The following is a 14709-nucleotide window of genomic DNA, read 5'->3' on the forward strand; positions in this document are numbered from 1 at the left end:
ACACACACACACACACACACACACACACACACACACACACACACACAGAAATATGAGATGCACACAAACCAGCCTTACCGATGCCATGGTGATGGTATAGCATGGAGGTAATGCCATCAAATCTGAAGCCATCAAAGCAGTACTCCTCCATCCACCAGCGCAGGTTTGACAGTAGGAACCGCAGCACCTCCCAGCTAGCAAAACACACAAACGGGGGGGCACACACACACACACACACACACACACACACACACACACACACACACACACACACACACACACACACACACACAAGGTCAGATAAACAAGAAGCTGTGAATTATTCACACATCTCATCATACACTTTAGGCACCAGAGATTAATTTTCACCGCTACAGGACATTCACATATTGATACCCAAAGCTCCATTATGTTGGAGATGGAGTGTCAGTGACAGGAGATGGTGTTTTCATTAACTACACTGTAGAGGAGACGCTGCCTTTCACGTAACCGGGTGTCAGGATGAGAAATCAGTGGCTTTCAGCTCGCATCAAAGTTTTCCGATTTCCATCGGACCACTTGCGCGACCACTGAGCAAGCGTTTAGCATAGCCAGGCCCATCCCCCGGTATTTGAACCGATAGGATTTCATGCTACACTTGGGTAAACAAACACCATGCAGGGGAATTGAAATGAACCATACGCTTCTACTTGCTTTGGCTTCCCTATTCAACGTGTGACGAGCTCCTCTGTCCTACATGCGAGAGAGAAAATACTCAAGAAATAAGCAAAACCAACAAAATATCTGAATATGAAAAGCAGAACTTGTGGCAGGGTTTTGATGGTTTTGTTGCCCAGTGTTCTACAAACATGAAAATGTCCTCCGTGCCTGTTGGCTGGACTGTGTTGACGGAGGCTGGAGAAGGTGGATTCCATAAATGGCCCTATAGCTCCCGCTCCCGACTGAGCGATGGGAGAGTCATCTGGATCTGAGCAGCCACTTAAGGCAAAGTACACTACGCACCTCACCTCTTTCCCGCTCAGTGGCGTGTTGCCATGGAAGCGTTAAAACTCAGGATTTAGTTCTCTCTATGCGGTGTGCGTAATGAGCAAGGCATGAAACACTGTACCCACCGATGCCATGCTCCAAAGCAGCTGATTAAATGTGAACTGCCGTCTCTGCTTTGGCTGACATCATCAACTCAGATGCTCTCTGTACACTCAGCTCCAACAATGACTGTATTGATATGTGCATAGTGTACCTGAATGTAGATATACACTATACCTAGAAACACGATATATTTTCTATTTTTGCAAGAAGCTGGTATCTATAGTTTAGAACGTCTATGTGGACATTGTCCTGCCCCCTCCCAGCCATACCCTAAAGAGTCAATGTCCTGTGTCTATCTACTAGGACCCCCACTTGATAAGATTTCAGGGACATCCATCTGAAAATATTTTGGTTGTTAGATATGATTAAGACCAGAATTCTATAGTTGTCAACTAACATACAGTTTGAGGAGGAAGTGTAACCAGTGATCAGAATAGTCACTCTTACTGGCATCGGTCTCACCTCTAGAGTGGATCCACTGGAATTCCCTGAAGGTCCCGTGATTGAGAACTCCTGTACTACAGCACTTGCTCTTATAAACTGGATCCTTCATGATTACGACAAAGTTAAATCATTTGTCAACAATTTATTCGTAAGGATTTAATAAAACAATAGCATTCAAAACAATACAACATGACATGTCGAGGTGGTGAAGTCTTACTTGCAATGGTCTTGGACTTGTTGGATTTGTGTTCGTTAAATACACCAACAACAGAAACATTTAGAAGATTTACCATCTCAAATGGAGTGGACCGCAAAACATCCTGTTCAACAAAGGTAATCGTAAAGCTGAAGTTTTAGTAAATTCCATAATTAAAAATGTAAATATGATATTGAGTGAGGTTCTCTTACTTCTGGAATGTAATATCTCTCTATATTTACAGTAGCAGTTTACAAACCTCATTCAGTCCCTGAATTAAAAAAAGTTAGGCATTGAATTTCATTTGGGGTTTTTTTGTTAGTTGGGACTTCACACACACACACTGAGGGGCAGTTCAACATTTCTTGCTTCAATGATGCAATTTCCTCATGTCACAAAACAGTTGAAGCAGTGAGGAGTCCCAGATTCATGCTTCAATGACCCTTCGATAATATCTCAACAAAAGTCCATCCAAACACCAGACATTCATTGTTCTCAACAATACCTCTGCTTAAAGTCGTATATCCGTTTCATCCCCTGAATCTTCAAACAATAAAATGCTGAGGATTACATCCTCTTTGGTGAAAGACAAAATCCCAGATATTTTTGTCCAGGTAGGCCATGACTCAAAGATACATTTAAATGCATTGCCTTCTGTGCTCCATTCCTCAGGGATGATCAACCTCAGCATTGTTTGACAGGTGTGAAGCTGCATGTTACATCGGCGCTTCTTCCTTCCCTTGAGGAAGAGCACAAGGGAGCCTGGTATGATCCGATATAGCAGCCTGGCTGGGTGGTCACGCAGACCCTGTGATAAATAGATTAGGTCCTCCACTCCACTGCGCAGAGCCAACAAAGGCTCAGACACAATGTACCCTCACGGGAGGGAGATAATAGCCAGTGAGAGCCAGAGGCCCCAAGATGAAACCATACTGCCACATTAGGACCCACAATGCCATTCATCATCAAGTCCAATTACAGTGGGAAAGTTAGATCTCTATACCCGATGCAACACACCGCTTATCTATGCAGTTCAATGAAGTTATCACTCGGCCTGTGGTGTTAATACAAAAGCAAATTGCATATTACACCGTCCTCATGCTAAAGCTCAGCAATGATAGCGAAACCTGGTTAGGGAGCACTAACAGAGTAAAGCTTTGATATTGCTGCTTGTAGAGTACGATAAGGTCATCTATCATACGTACTGTTGTTTTACCTGCACGAACACACTGCTACAAAGTCAATTCAAATAATATACTTTTTTTTTTTCTTTCTACATCATAGTTGCTCCTTATCAGAGCTCATTTCCTCCTCAAGCTGAACATGACTCTGACCCATACTATGGTATTTGGGTTCCGTTGGCAGCAGAGCAGATACGGAATCATGCCGTGCCTCTAGAAGTCAACTTTGCATAAGGGGTCAAGGCAACGCGTCGTGATGGGAGAGAGAGAGAAAGATTTAAGTCCCCGTTTTCACAACGTCACAGGTAAGCCGCAGATAAGACCAAATAAATTTAGGGAGCTGACAGGTCATTCCACACGAAGTGTGATGCTCAAACAACAATGCTCGACAGCCTGATTGATGGTGTGCATTTGTTGGACCAAAAAGGACAAATAAGGTGTCTCATTTAACGCATTTCAAACTTTTCTCCAATCCCCGAAGCCATTAATGCGTCCGGGACAGAGACATTGACAGGAGAGACACCTGCAATAAATTCACATTTCTAGGTTGAGGCTTGATTTATTTATTTATTCAATCATGGAATTATTCATCCAGCTTGTGGGTACATTAAATACACATATGCACTAAAAAGTCTTCACGCATATAACTTGTTGATGTTGTATAATGTATTTTTTTTATTACATTTGTGACTAAAAGGTAGACATTTTAATCACGTTTCATCAAATAAGCCACTGTCCAGTAAAACATGGTTCAATCAGCCGATCAGCTATGTGTTGGTCTTAAAATGCAAATGTGCGCCTTTTGCTGGACATGTGTAAGAAATACGTGTTGATATTTCGCACCGCATTGTTGAGCAGCCCTGCAGGCAGTCTGGTGATGCTGGCTGCCTCGCTGGCTAAACTCTCATCTAGCTGCCTGACAGATTGTCCCTGTATTGCTGTGCTTTGTGTCAGATATCTGCTGTTTGTCTGGCATTCCTTAGGTTGCCTGGCAGCTAGCTGCTTTCGCTTGGCATACTGGGAGAGATACTCTGCTGCCTGTGAGACTGTTTGTAGGTTTAGCACCCTATAATTAGTATCACCTTGTACTTGTGTGGCAGACAAACTCTGCCCCATTGGAGTTTTCTCCAGTGGACCATGTTTTAGTCGTGGCACACTTGGCATTGGTTAATTACACAAAAAAAAAAAAAAAAAAAAAAAAAAAAAAAAAAGAGGTGGGCCAGAACCTGGCAGTGAGTCTTGAGGGAAAGTGCAGCCTTACAGGCTTAGCTGAGGGGAATAACAGTCCCTGGGGTTGTTAAAGTAGAGGAGGGGGGACGAGCCACAGCAGGCACCATGTCCACACAGAGCACGACAACGGCCCCTAGGTGAGCAATGCACCTTGTTTGATGAACCCAGGCAGCAACATCCGATTCTGAAAATGAGGCCGATGCGAAAATACCTTAAACTTGCATTTTTTTTTTCTAACAGCCAGCAGGGGGGGCGACACCTCCGGTTGCATTGAATTCTATGAGACAATGACACTACTTCTCACTTGATCTACTACCTCAGTAAACATTGAGTTTATGGTTCCAATAACTAGTTTCTTTAATACAACATGATGTTCTTTTGGAAATGGTGGTCCCATTTAGAGTCAAGTAGACAATAAAGCAGGTTACACTGTCACAGCGTTGTGCAGTGTGGGTGTTGTCCGTATATTCATCGAACAACTTTATCCCTTTTGCAGTGTGTTTCCAGTTCATGAAACGTAATGTTACCGTTTTCGTTGCCTAAAAATGTCTTATTCAGCGTTCGGTTGAAGGCATACTTAGCTTTAACCTCTCTTGTCTCTTCTGGTTGCAAAAAAAAACAAAAAAAAAAAAAAAACATAGCGACATTAAAAAAAAACAACCAAGATGTCGACAGCCAAAATATGCATTTTCTCTGCAGTCTACACTCTATAAAATGTGTGTTTAAGACGTAGATTATTTATTCCATTTGACTGTTCATTTTTGTGTTTCAGAGAGTTCTTTGCACATATTAGCTCCATGGTACTTTTCTGCAATTTGTCAGATAGTTTTAAGGGGCTGAGGGGTTCGACGGTGCAGAGCTGCTAAGTTCCTACCCACTGGCTCCATCCAACACCTACTGGAAGCACTACAGGCAGCCCCAACCAGCCACCATGCACGCCTACAGCTAAGCTGAGCTCATTAGCTGGAGCTCACCAGAGGGGAAAAACAGCTTTTCCCCTTGCTGTGTGACTTGATGGGGCAGGGGAAATAACTCATGGGTCTTAAATACTTGACTCAATACTTGAGTTGACATTTCAAGTTTGAGTTTATTGATTGATCAGGCAGTTGCCAGGCCCGAAGTATAGTGCAAAGTTGGCCCAAGTATATAAAAACGTAGATGCTCTAAAAGGGAGGTCGTTTTTTTGTTTCGTTTCCTTTGTGATGGTTTCTGCTCCGTTTCTTTAAAATAAAAGCCTGTCATTTATCAGCAGGATGATTCGTTGCTTCCCTACATGTCTCCCCTTGTGTACAATACTGTTATTTTAGAATTTCAGGATTTCAAAAATACAGCCGGCATACTGTAGGCTCAACAGCTGATAAAGACAGATCTCACTCTGTCAAACACCATGCCTAGGAAAACTGATGTTTTTTTTTTTGTTTTTTTTTTAAAGGTATGTTTAAGTGTACTGTAAAACAAAGACTAAACTACTATACATGACAGTAGTTTGTAGTAATGAAACCTATATGGCAGGTTTTTAAATGGGAGTCATTGTACATGGATTGAAAAAAAGCATACTTCAATGGATCAATGGATTAAGCATTACATTATACATCATAGAACCTATATTATGTGACACTGCCTTATTTGAGGTCTCACGCTGTAGAATATACTTACAATCTAAGCAGTGCTAATCTCATTTAGTGAATATCTATAAGCTATTTTTGGTCCTCATTCATTTAGGATCATCAGCGGCACACAGGCACAGAAATATTCACTATTTATATTGCCCCATGCACACATCATTAACAATTATTTGAACGCAATAAAAAAGAGACACGCATAGAATAATCTTGTCAAAGGGAGAATTATTGCTCCTCAGTCCTCAAACACAGGGTCGGTCTCAGCATGAGAACACGCAGAAGAGTTAAAGAGTTTTCAAAAGCCTGGCCCTGGGCCTATTTTTCATATCTTAAGAATTCACACAAAGATTGATGAAAAATGGATGCAAATGATCCTGAGAGAGGTGGAGGGGATTACAGAACAAGCCCACATCAAGCTTCTTAGAACTCTCACATCTGAGGGCCCTGATCTGCAGACAGGCTCGGCTTCCCTGGCTGCCAGCCCCCTACACGCCGAACCATGGGCTCGGTCACTGTCTCAAGGTGACTTTGACATTTTAAAAAAAGGTTTATGACGGAAACAGCCGGTAAAAAAATAATGCAAATTTCCCCTGGTTCGTTTCTGCTTATCACATCAAGAGCCCCGTGCATCATTTGTACATTCACTTAAACTCTACATCCCTATAAGTTTAGGAGTTTAAAAATTCTTCATCAGACAGTCAATTGATATAAAAACAATATATATTTTGAAGTTTCAAGGGCATTTAGAACGTTTCAGCTCAAAACACAGCTTTAAGCAAAGGATTTATTACCTTTCCCACCATTATACTCAAACTATTCATCGAATTTAACTATAGGTTCTTTGCAGAAGACATCACACATTGGCGGGCTTTCCAGATGGAGGGCAGGCAACTGGAGGCAGGTTCAATACTGCAGCAATAACGCCCATGGTTTACGCCGTTTACGGCTGTTCCAACCGATCAAATCGGGGAAAAACAAGGGCTACTTTCGAGTCACGAAAATAGTTGTGACACAGAAGTGAGAGTAATTTTCCTAACTACATAGCTAGCTAAAACTGACCAAAAAAAAAAAAAAAAAAAAAAAAAAAAAAAAAAAAAAAAAAAAAAAAAGACCATCGTGGTACACCAAATGAAACCAAAGTACCATTGAACGACTGCCATCTTATTTTTGCCCGGGTAGCTCGCATCGCTAAAAACAAATCTCCCAGTAGATAAGCAAACTAGCTTTCTCCCGCATAAAGATATTGAGAAAAACACCAACAAAAAACACAAACATAGCCAGACACATCTGTGATAATATCACCCTGTGGCGTTTGTGTGATGTTTTGCAGTCGTAGCTAGCTATCCCGGCAGCTAACTAGCTATCTAACGAAACAGCTGTAAGCCTTCAGATTCTTGTACACCTTCATCTTGCAAGCTGTGTAGGAGGAGGTCTAGAGAACGAGGTCATTTGTAAAGTTGATCGCCTCCACACCAGGCAAAACAGTCAAGTTGTGTGAATAAAAAAAAAAATGGTTGCTCTTCATCATTTTGTAGGGATCATTTCCAATATGTTTCTATTTACTTGCGACAACTGCTGCGTGCAGGTTCAACCAACCCTTTTATGTATTCACCTTGCTCCATTTCCAATTCGCACAGTATATAGGTTCTTCACTTCCTGCCCTCCATCTGAAAATTGCTCGTCATAATAGTCCCATGATTGCAAACAAGCTATTTAGTAATTGGAAGTACAAGCTACTTTTAATACTGAGGTGCCAAGAACCTCCCGACATACACCAGCTCTAGGATCAGCAGCGAGGGCAAGCGTCTGCAGTATGTGTCCTCAAATGCAAATGACTCAGAGGCAACTCAAGTTAACAACTGGATAGCAGGCATCCATCTAAACACCATTCACTTCAGACTGAGCTGAATTTTTTATGAGGGAAAGTTGAAGAGAAACGCGTACAAACTAGAAAAAAAAAAAGGGAAAAAAAAACAAAAAAAGGTGCTCTTTGATAAAGATGCAGAAGTAGAAGCGGAGCAGAAGAGGCAGCAACAAGGAAAATACATCTCTGCTCCAATAGCCAGTATCAGTCAGCTTCTGTCAACCTAATAAGAACATCATGGTCGGACTGTGATGGCTGATAGCAGGGCTGCTTGATTAAAAACAGCCCGTGTTTCACACCAGGATCGTGGCTTGCCTCTGAGGTTCATTTCCTTCCTAAGGGAGTAGCAGAAAAGCTCGACACAAACCGACACGTCCAAACAACCTGTGAGCGGCAGAGAAGACAAATGAACTGGCTATGACATTGCGGCGCTCCTTAGGGCTTTTACAAATGACTCCTCATATGCCTCCCAGTCGTGGCATATGTCTGCACTGTGTCTAATGAGTGCTGCGGATATGAGGCGAGTTCAATAAGTAATGAAAGAAGAACCTTGTTCCCTTATTATAGCCAGAATGCCCAACACTAAACATGGTAGAATGCATTGGAAACTACTGCACACGAAACACAGTTATTAAAAGCCAGTTAAAAAAAGAAAGCATTTGATAGACTCAACAGTGCCGGTTCCTCTTTAATGTGCTCTAGGATCATTTTCTGGGTACAGAGGCAAGAAGAGAGACACTTAATTAACAGAGCCTATACAACAACAACAACACCAATCAATAGTTTTGGTGTACACTAAGCACCAGCAGAGGCGGCCGACTTCAGGCCTTTCATGTATTTCCTTACACTTTTGTAATTAGCGGAAAATGTGATCACTACCAAAACCTGCCAACGCTGCAACATCCAATCATTATTCACAACGATTAAAATTCAACACCTGTCTGGCCGAATGTGTAAAGGGTAAAATCAAGAGCATTTGAGGAAACTTACATTCACCATTAATAGGCCACTCTACGCCTGAGGAATATCAGATTAACAGTGAACCTGACTGCATGGCCATTTTGGTGAGAGACGCAATCTGTCATTTTGAGATCATGTCTTGCTTTTGACCTTCAGCACATCATGCTGTATCAGATGGTCTGAGAAAATACAAATAGCGGTATGTCAGCTCCCATTTGGCCTCATTTATCAACCTCTTCATATGTTGCTTATACATTTTTCTTTCAAATTCAGAACCCCTAAAACCCTAGTGCTCGTTCATCAGCCTTGTTTTTAAAAGGTAAACCTTAATGACTTGACAATCATGTTTTGACCATATGCATCATGCACATCCACAAATATGTTGTTTATCATTGCACAACATATTTTGATGCCAATGAACTTAATGCTAAAACTTGTTTATACCCGCCCCAGCCCCAGCCTGCTCACCCTGCTGCCGTCTGGCAAGTGATACAGAAGCATTCGCTGCCATACCACCAGACTAGAGAGCAGCATCTTTCCTCAGGCTGCGAGACACCATTTTAAAAAAAAAAAAAAGAAAAAAAAAAAAAAAGAAAAAAAGCGTTCTTATTTTTTGTTTTTCTTATGTAGCATCAAGGGACTACAACTACATTACTTTGCCCAACCGAGTTGTACAATGACAATAAAATAAGCTTGAATCTTGAGGTACCGTAGGTGGTAGCATGAAGAAATTTCTCCTTCAATCGTGATTAACAGATATCTGATGTATCTTTCTTTGAAGATGCACCCTGTTAATAACTGTAAGCTATATCCATACATACAGTACATCACAGAGTGATGGATTGATGCAAACACAGAAAAGTGGAACCAGACAGTTAATACCTGGAGTAGTTGAAGAGGCGGCTGCCCCACAGGCTGTGCTCCCCCCTGGGTGGAGAGTGGAAGAAACACGAGTCGGAGCCATCAAAGCAGTTCAGGCCGTCCTCGGTGTTCTGCGAGGCGTGGCTGTGAACGACATCCAGCAGCACCACGATGCCCATTGAATGAGCCACATCTATCATCTCCTTCAGCTCTTCTGGGGTACCGTACCGACTAGAAACACACACACGCACATATTAGTATTAGTCCTGAACCCTTTTATATTTCATGGCCTAAATCTAACTCAACCAAATCCTAATGAGAACCCCAAATCACCAAGTCAAAATGTCATAACATCCCTTTGAGGAATAATGGACCAACTGTCCTCACAACAACAAACCTCTCAGTCTATTTGTAACGCCCAAACTAGACCATAACTTATCACCCTCCAAAAAAAGAAAAAAACAAAAACCTTGTGACTTGTGCAAGGTGATGACCATGAACAAAAAAAACGTCCTTGACGTTGAGTTTATTTTTCCTTAAATTATCATCACAGTGACAACCGGTCTACGGTTTAAGAGAAAGTGCAAGGGCACACACTAAATTACCATTTTCATTAGAATGTGTCTTGTGATTTAAATAACAACAAGACTATTGAGCGGCACACTATTTCACAAACATAATCTTCTCGGATCATTTATCTAAAGATCATACAGTCCAACCACACCGTAGGATTTAGTTATTTGATAGTTTTGTATAATATTCTAACACTTCGACAGTCCTTTAATACCATTTAAAAGGGTCATAAACAAGACAACTGTTTGTATGTATACACACACACACCGCCGTATACAAACACACGCATATCTTTGTGTACACTCATCATATTGTCCAATAACGTCCCAGCTGCCCTTCCTGCTATCATTATATCAGCTTCCTTTTCAAAACAGGACACATCGAGACAGTATTACCCGGCTTCCTGGTATTCGACCGCTCCGGTTTTAAATGACACCGAGAGATCAATCATGGGTGAAATTACACTTTGGGTTTATGCTCTACTCTAAGCAAGGGAGGAGCGATCTCCAGGAGAGGATAAATACTCAGACTAGTCCACCTTTATCTAAGACTCCCTCCACTGTCTGGATTAACAGCAAATGTATTTACAGAGAGATTATTGTTGGTGTCAGACTTCCCAACCCTGATTCAAGGTGACCATTTCTATGAAGTGGTAAGTTGCTTGCTCAGTTTTGTTCTCATGATGCTGTGAAGTTACTCATTCAACCCTCCCAACAAACACCAATTTCTCTAAAACTATTTGCATTAAAAAGGACAGATACTGCAAATGATGAAGTGTAAACGACATGTGACACAGAAATTAATATGCCTCCAAATTTTAATCTTAGAAGGGATTACAGAACATTTTGGTCCTGGTTGAGCTGAAAGGATTTATCGCGTCACATTTTTCTCAATAAAAGACTAAAAAAAGACCACAAACAATATCTTCTGGCAAGGCAATGCTGAACTCGTGATCGCATGTTGCCGACATAATTAGAGTGCAAATAAATTGAATGACTAATGATGAGAACATGTTGACTATAATACAACCAAAATTTGTGTTTGTATAATTAAAACCCGTAGCAATTACAAATTTAAGTGCAAATTTAAATGCACTTAACACTTTTTTTAAATAATAGAGCCTTCTATATAAACATGTAATAACACATGTATCATACTGTGAAATTGACAAGCATTTACCTGGAAGCAGCAAAGAAACTCGTAACCTGATATCCAAAGCTCGCATAGTAGGCGTGCTCCATGATTGCCATCAGCTGAATACAGTTGTAACCTGCACACAGAGGGAGGAGGGATATTTCAAAAAGATCTTTTGGCTTTCCTACCAGATGATTGAACTGCCTTTTGTCTAATTTATGTAAAACACTTCAGGTATGCAGCATGAAACAATGTAGCCCGACATCCTGGTGCTTCTGTGTTGCTGAGAGCATCACATCCGGTCTGTTAGGATAGCCTCACTCTTGCCATCTTCTCTTTTCTTATGATTCCTCTGAAAATAACACCAGCTGCTTAGTACACAATTCCAAACATCAATTAAAAATGTAAATATTCTAATGATGCGTGTGGGTTTGGTTGGATACGCAGGATAAAACAAGACGACATTTCTGGACACTGAAAACATTACCTGAAAAAGTCTCTACTGTTGAATGATCTGGAAACATTAGGACTCAATACCATTTGACCCGTGACAGTCATACTGTATATGTGAGCTCCAGGCATTTTCCTTTTTGACACAAGTACCCCGAAGACAAGCCGTGGCTACAGGGAAACACCAGCTATCAGAGTCAGGAGGTCATGTACAACATTTCCAAACGACCTACGACAACTGCTTCTATGAATAAGAGAACAACAGGCTTTTAAACTGCCACTGAGCACTCCAGAGGGAAGCCCTGCGGTTTTGCACTGTTGTGTGGAGCACATTTATTTATTTATATTGCTTTTCAGGCTAGAGAGAGAGAGAGAGCGAGAGAGCGAGAGAGAAGAAAAAAAAAAAAAAAGGGGTGTGACAAAGCACTGGGGTGAGAGGAAGTTTCTCTTTTTTATATTCACACACACACACACACACACACACACACACACACACACACACACACACACACACACACACACACACACACACACACTCTGTCAAGGAAATGGCAGGCAAAGGCAACCGTCACTAGAGACGGTGGAGTTTAGCCTCCTGTAGAATCCCATTGTGCAGCTTCCCTCCGGTAGATTCTTTGACAGCATTCACTCTGACAGTTCCCTTTCTCACTAAACATGATGACACAACCAAGGAAACAGCATTTATCAGATTGCTCCTGGTTTTCTGTGCCAGTCATATCTGTGCCTTTTAATGGCAGTGCAGAAGGCTGTATTTCAATGCAAAATGATGCCACAGCTCATACGAGCAGAATTGCAAACAGACACGGGGATCTGTTCCTTAAGGTTAAAGTCACTTTTTAATCTCGCTCTTTACCATAAGTTAAGTTGTTAAATGCATCACACATTGCAGTTAATAATTCACATGTGGAATGAGAACGAGCAAGTTGCTCACAAGTCGAAGCACATTTATTGATATTTCTTTGGAGTAGAACTAATCTTCATCGTAGCAGTAAGCAACAATATGGACATCATCCTCAAGTCCTAAAATGTAGTCATGAAGGGAAAGATATATTTTTTAGCATTTGATGAAAATTAAACATTTGTTGAAAAGTATAATTTTAAAGAGGACATATACTCATTTTCAGTTTAATACTTGTATTTTGGGTTCATACTAGGACATATTTACATGCTTTAATGTTCAAAGAACAAACTACTTTCCTCACATGGTCTGTTTGAACATTCTTGTATTGACTCTCTGCCTGAAACCCTGTTTTAGCACCTTTAAGCCTTTCTCCTGAAAGAAGCCCAGTACGCTCTGAATGGATTGTGAGAAAAAGAAAGGTTGTTCTTAGGCAGTGGGTTGAGACACTCGGATGGGTTCAAATGAACCTGCATGCGACATAGATGGGTAGCCAAATCTGAATGTTTTTTTTTTTTTTTTCAATCACATGTTTTCAGACCAACTAGAAAAATATATATTTTTAAGGCAAATTAAAAGAAATACAATTTGTGCTGGACCAACAGGCTTCCAGCATTTCCTTTAATAAAGCCGCGCTGCTAGCATAGCTAAAAATCACACTTAATAGCATTGAACATTTACAATTTCATTATTAATAAAATAATTAATGTTTCACATTTTGCAAACTATTTAAGCAGAGCAATTCACCTCTTAAATTATTATTATTTATTTATTTTTTTTTTTTTTTTTAAATTGGGGGAAAAATTTAAATCCTACCAAAATGTCTCATAATTTCAAGTCTTTTACCACATGACCTCTGTCCGCTATACTAATTACACAAAGCTGTGATACATATTGTCTTAGAGATGAAGGGAAATGTAGTAGCATTAATAGTCAGTCACCTAATGAATATTTGTTTCACCGTCACAGGAAATTCAAGTAGCCTATGGAAAAAAACCCAGACTGTTCGGTTCATATATTAAAGCACAAGCAAGGCTGTACTAAACTAAATTTATTGACTTACACACATTGTGAATCTTTTACCACGTTGACTCATATGACAATATCCAATAAATAAATTGTCCTATTTAGTTAAACTGAGACAGCTGCAATGGCCACTGACATTTAACCAGAGTTACAAACGATCAATAAGCCCACGGTCGAGTCCAGGCGACCAAAAACCTCTGAGGGTTATACTGAATTAATCTGAACAAACAAATGAGAAGAGAGTCAGCACTGAACGGAGAGCTGATAATAGTGCTGTACAAAGAATACTGTTGAATTTATTGACAGCAAACTAGTTGTGACGGTTTATGATAATATACGTTAGAGGTCGTCTTTATGGTATTTGTTTAACTGAATGATACAACGGGCAAATAGATTTTTTTTATTGGCTGTGGGAGTCAAGGTCAAGAAAGGAGAAAAGGAATAACTTGTCGGTTTCAGAGCCATATCTGCTGTGTGGTGTGCGACTGGTGTTGTGGAGCCCTCTTTACAAAACCCTGTCCAACGGTCAGTGATCCCTCCAGGGCATGCCAGTAAACAGGATGTTGACTTGCTGATGCGGCTTTGAGCAAAGGGAGAGTGACAGGTCTGCCACTGAAAACACTGCTACTGGAGGAACAGTTATGGACCAGTGTTGACAGTGATGGCACAAGACACTGGCAGTTATAAGAAATGGCTCTCGACGAACCCCCTCAACTAGTATTTTCCCAACCACATTGCTGGCTCGGATTTGATCACCTCAATGCTTCACTTCCTCTCTGTTCTTGGCGAGAAAAGACAGAAAATGTTCTCAAGTTGAGTCAACAAAAGCTCTCACTGACACTCAGATGAAGAGGATCACAGCAGGATGATTGCTGTGCGCTTTTTTGCAGACTTGAGTAGCCAACGAAATAAGAGGGGATGCCAAAAGGGAAGAGAATAATCTGATGTGGCCTCGTTTTCTTACCCAGGTCTTTTATACGAGGCAGCACGTTGGTCGTGAAGTTGGTGTACGAGGCGACCTTTCCCTCCGGTGAAGCGATGCCCACGTGGGCCTCGTATATTCTCAGGCTCGTGGGCTTCTTTGGCCGAGGGTGGATTTGCTGGAGAGGAAACAAAAAAAAAAAAAAAAAAAAAAAAAAAAAAAAAAAAAAAAAAAAAAA

The 14709-nt window shown here is 40.9% G+C and overlaps 1 protein-coding gene across 1 annotated transcript in view; it reads right to left on the reverse strand.

The window, feature by feature from the left end:
* The window catches only part of gbe1b (glucan (1,4-alpha-), branching enzyme 1b), a 96865-nt gene that overhangs the window by 56520 nt on the left and 25636 nt on the right, over nt 1-14709 (reverse strand). Inside the window, exons 5-8 of the mRNA XM_031863499.1 lie at nt 14514-14649; nt 11200-11290; nt 9469-9678; nt 79-194 (exon numbers count right to left, since the gene is read on the reverse strand). Of these exons, the coding sequence (XP_031719359.1) occupies nt 79-194; nt 9469-9678; nt 11200-11290; nt 14514-14649 (553 nt within the window). The remainder of the gene's footprint in view (nt 1-78; nt 195-9468; nt 9679-11199; nt 11291-14513; nt 14650-14709) is intronic.

This window comes from Anarrhichthys ocellatus, unplaced genomic scaffold (genome assembly GCF_004355925.1).
Source record: "Anarrhichthys ocellatus isolate YVR2014 unplaced genomic scaffold, GSC_Weel_1.0 scaffold29, whole genome shotgun sequence".
Classification (NCBI taxonomy): Eukaryota; Metazoa; Chordata; class Actinopteri; order Perciformes; family Anarhichadidae; genus Anarrhichthys; species Anarrhichthys ocellatus.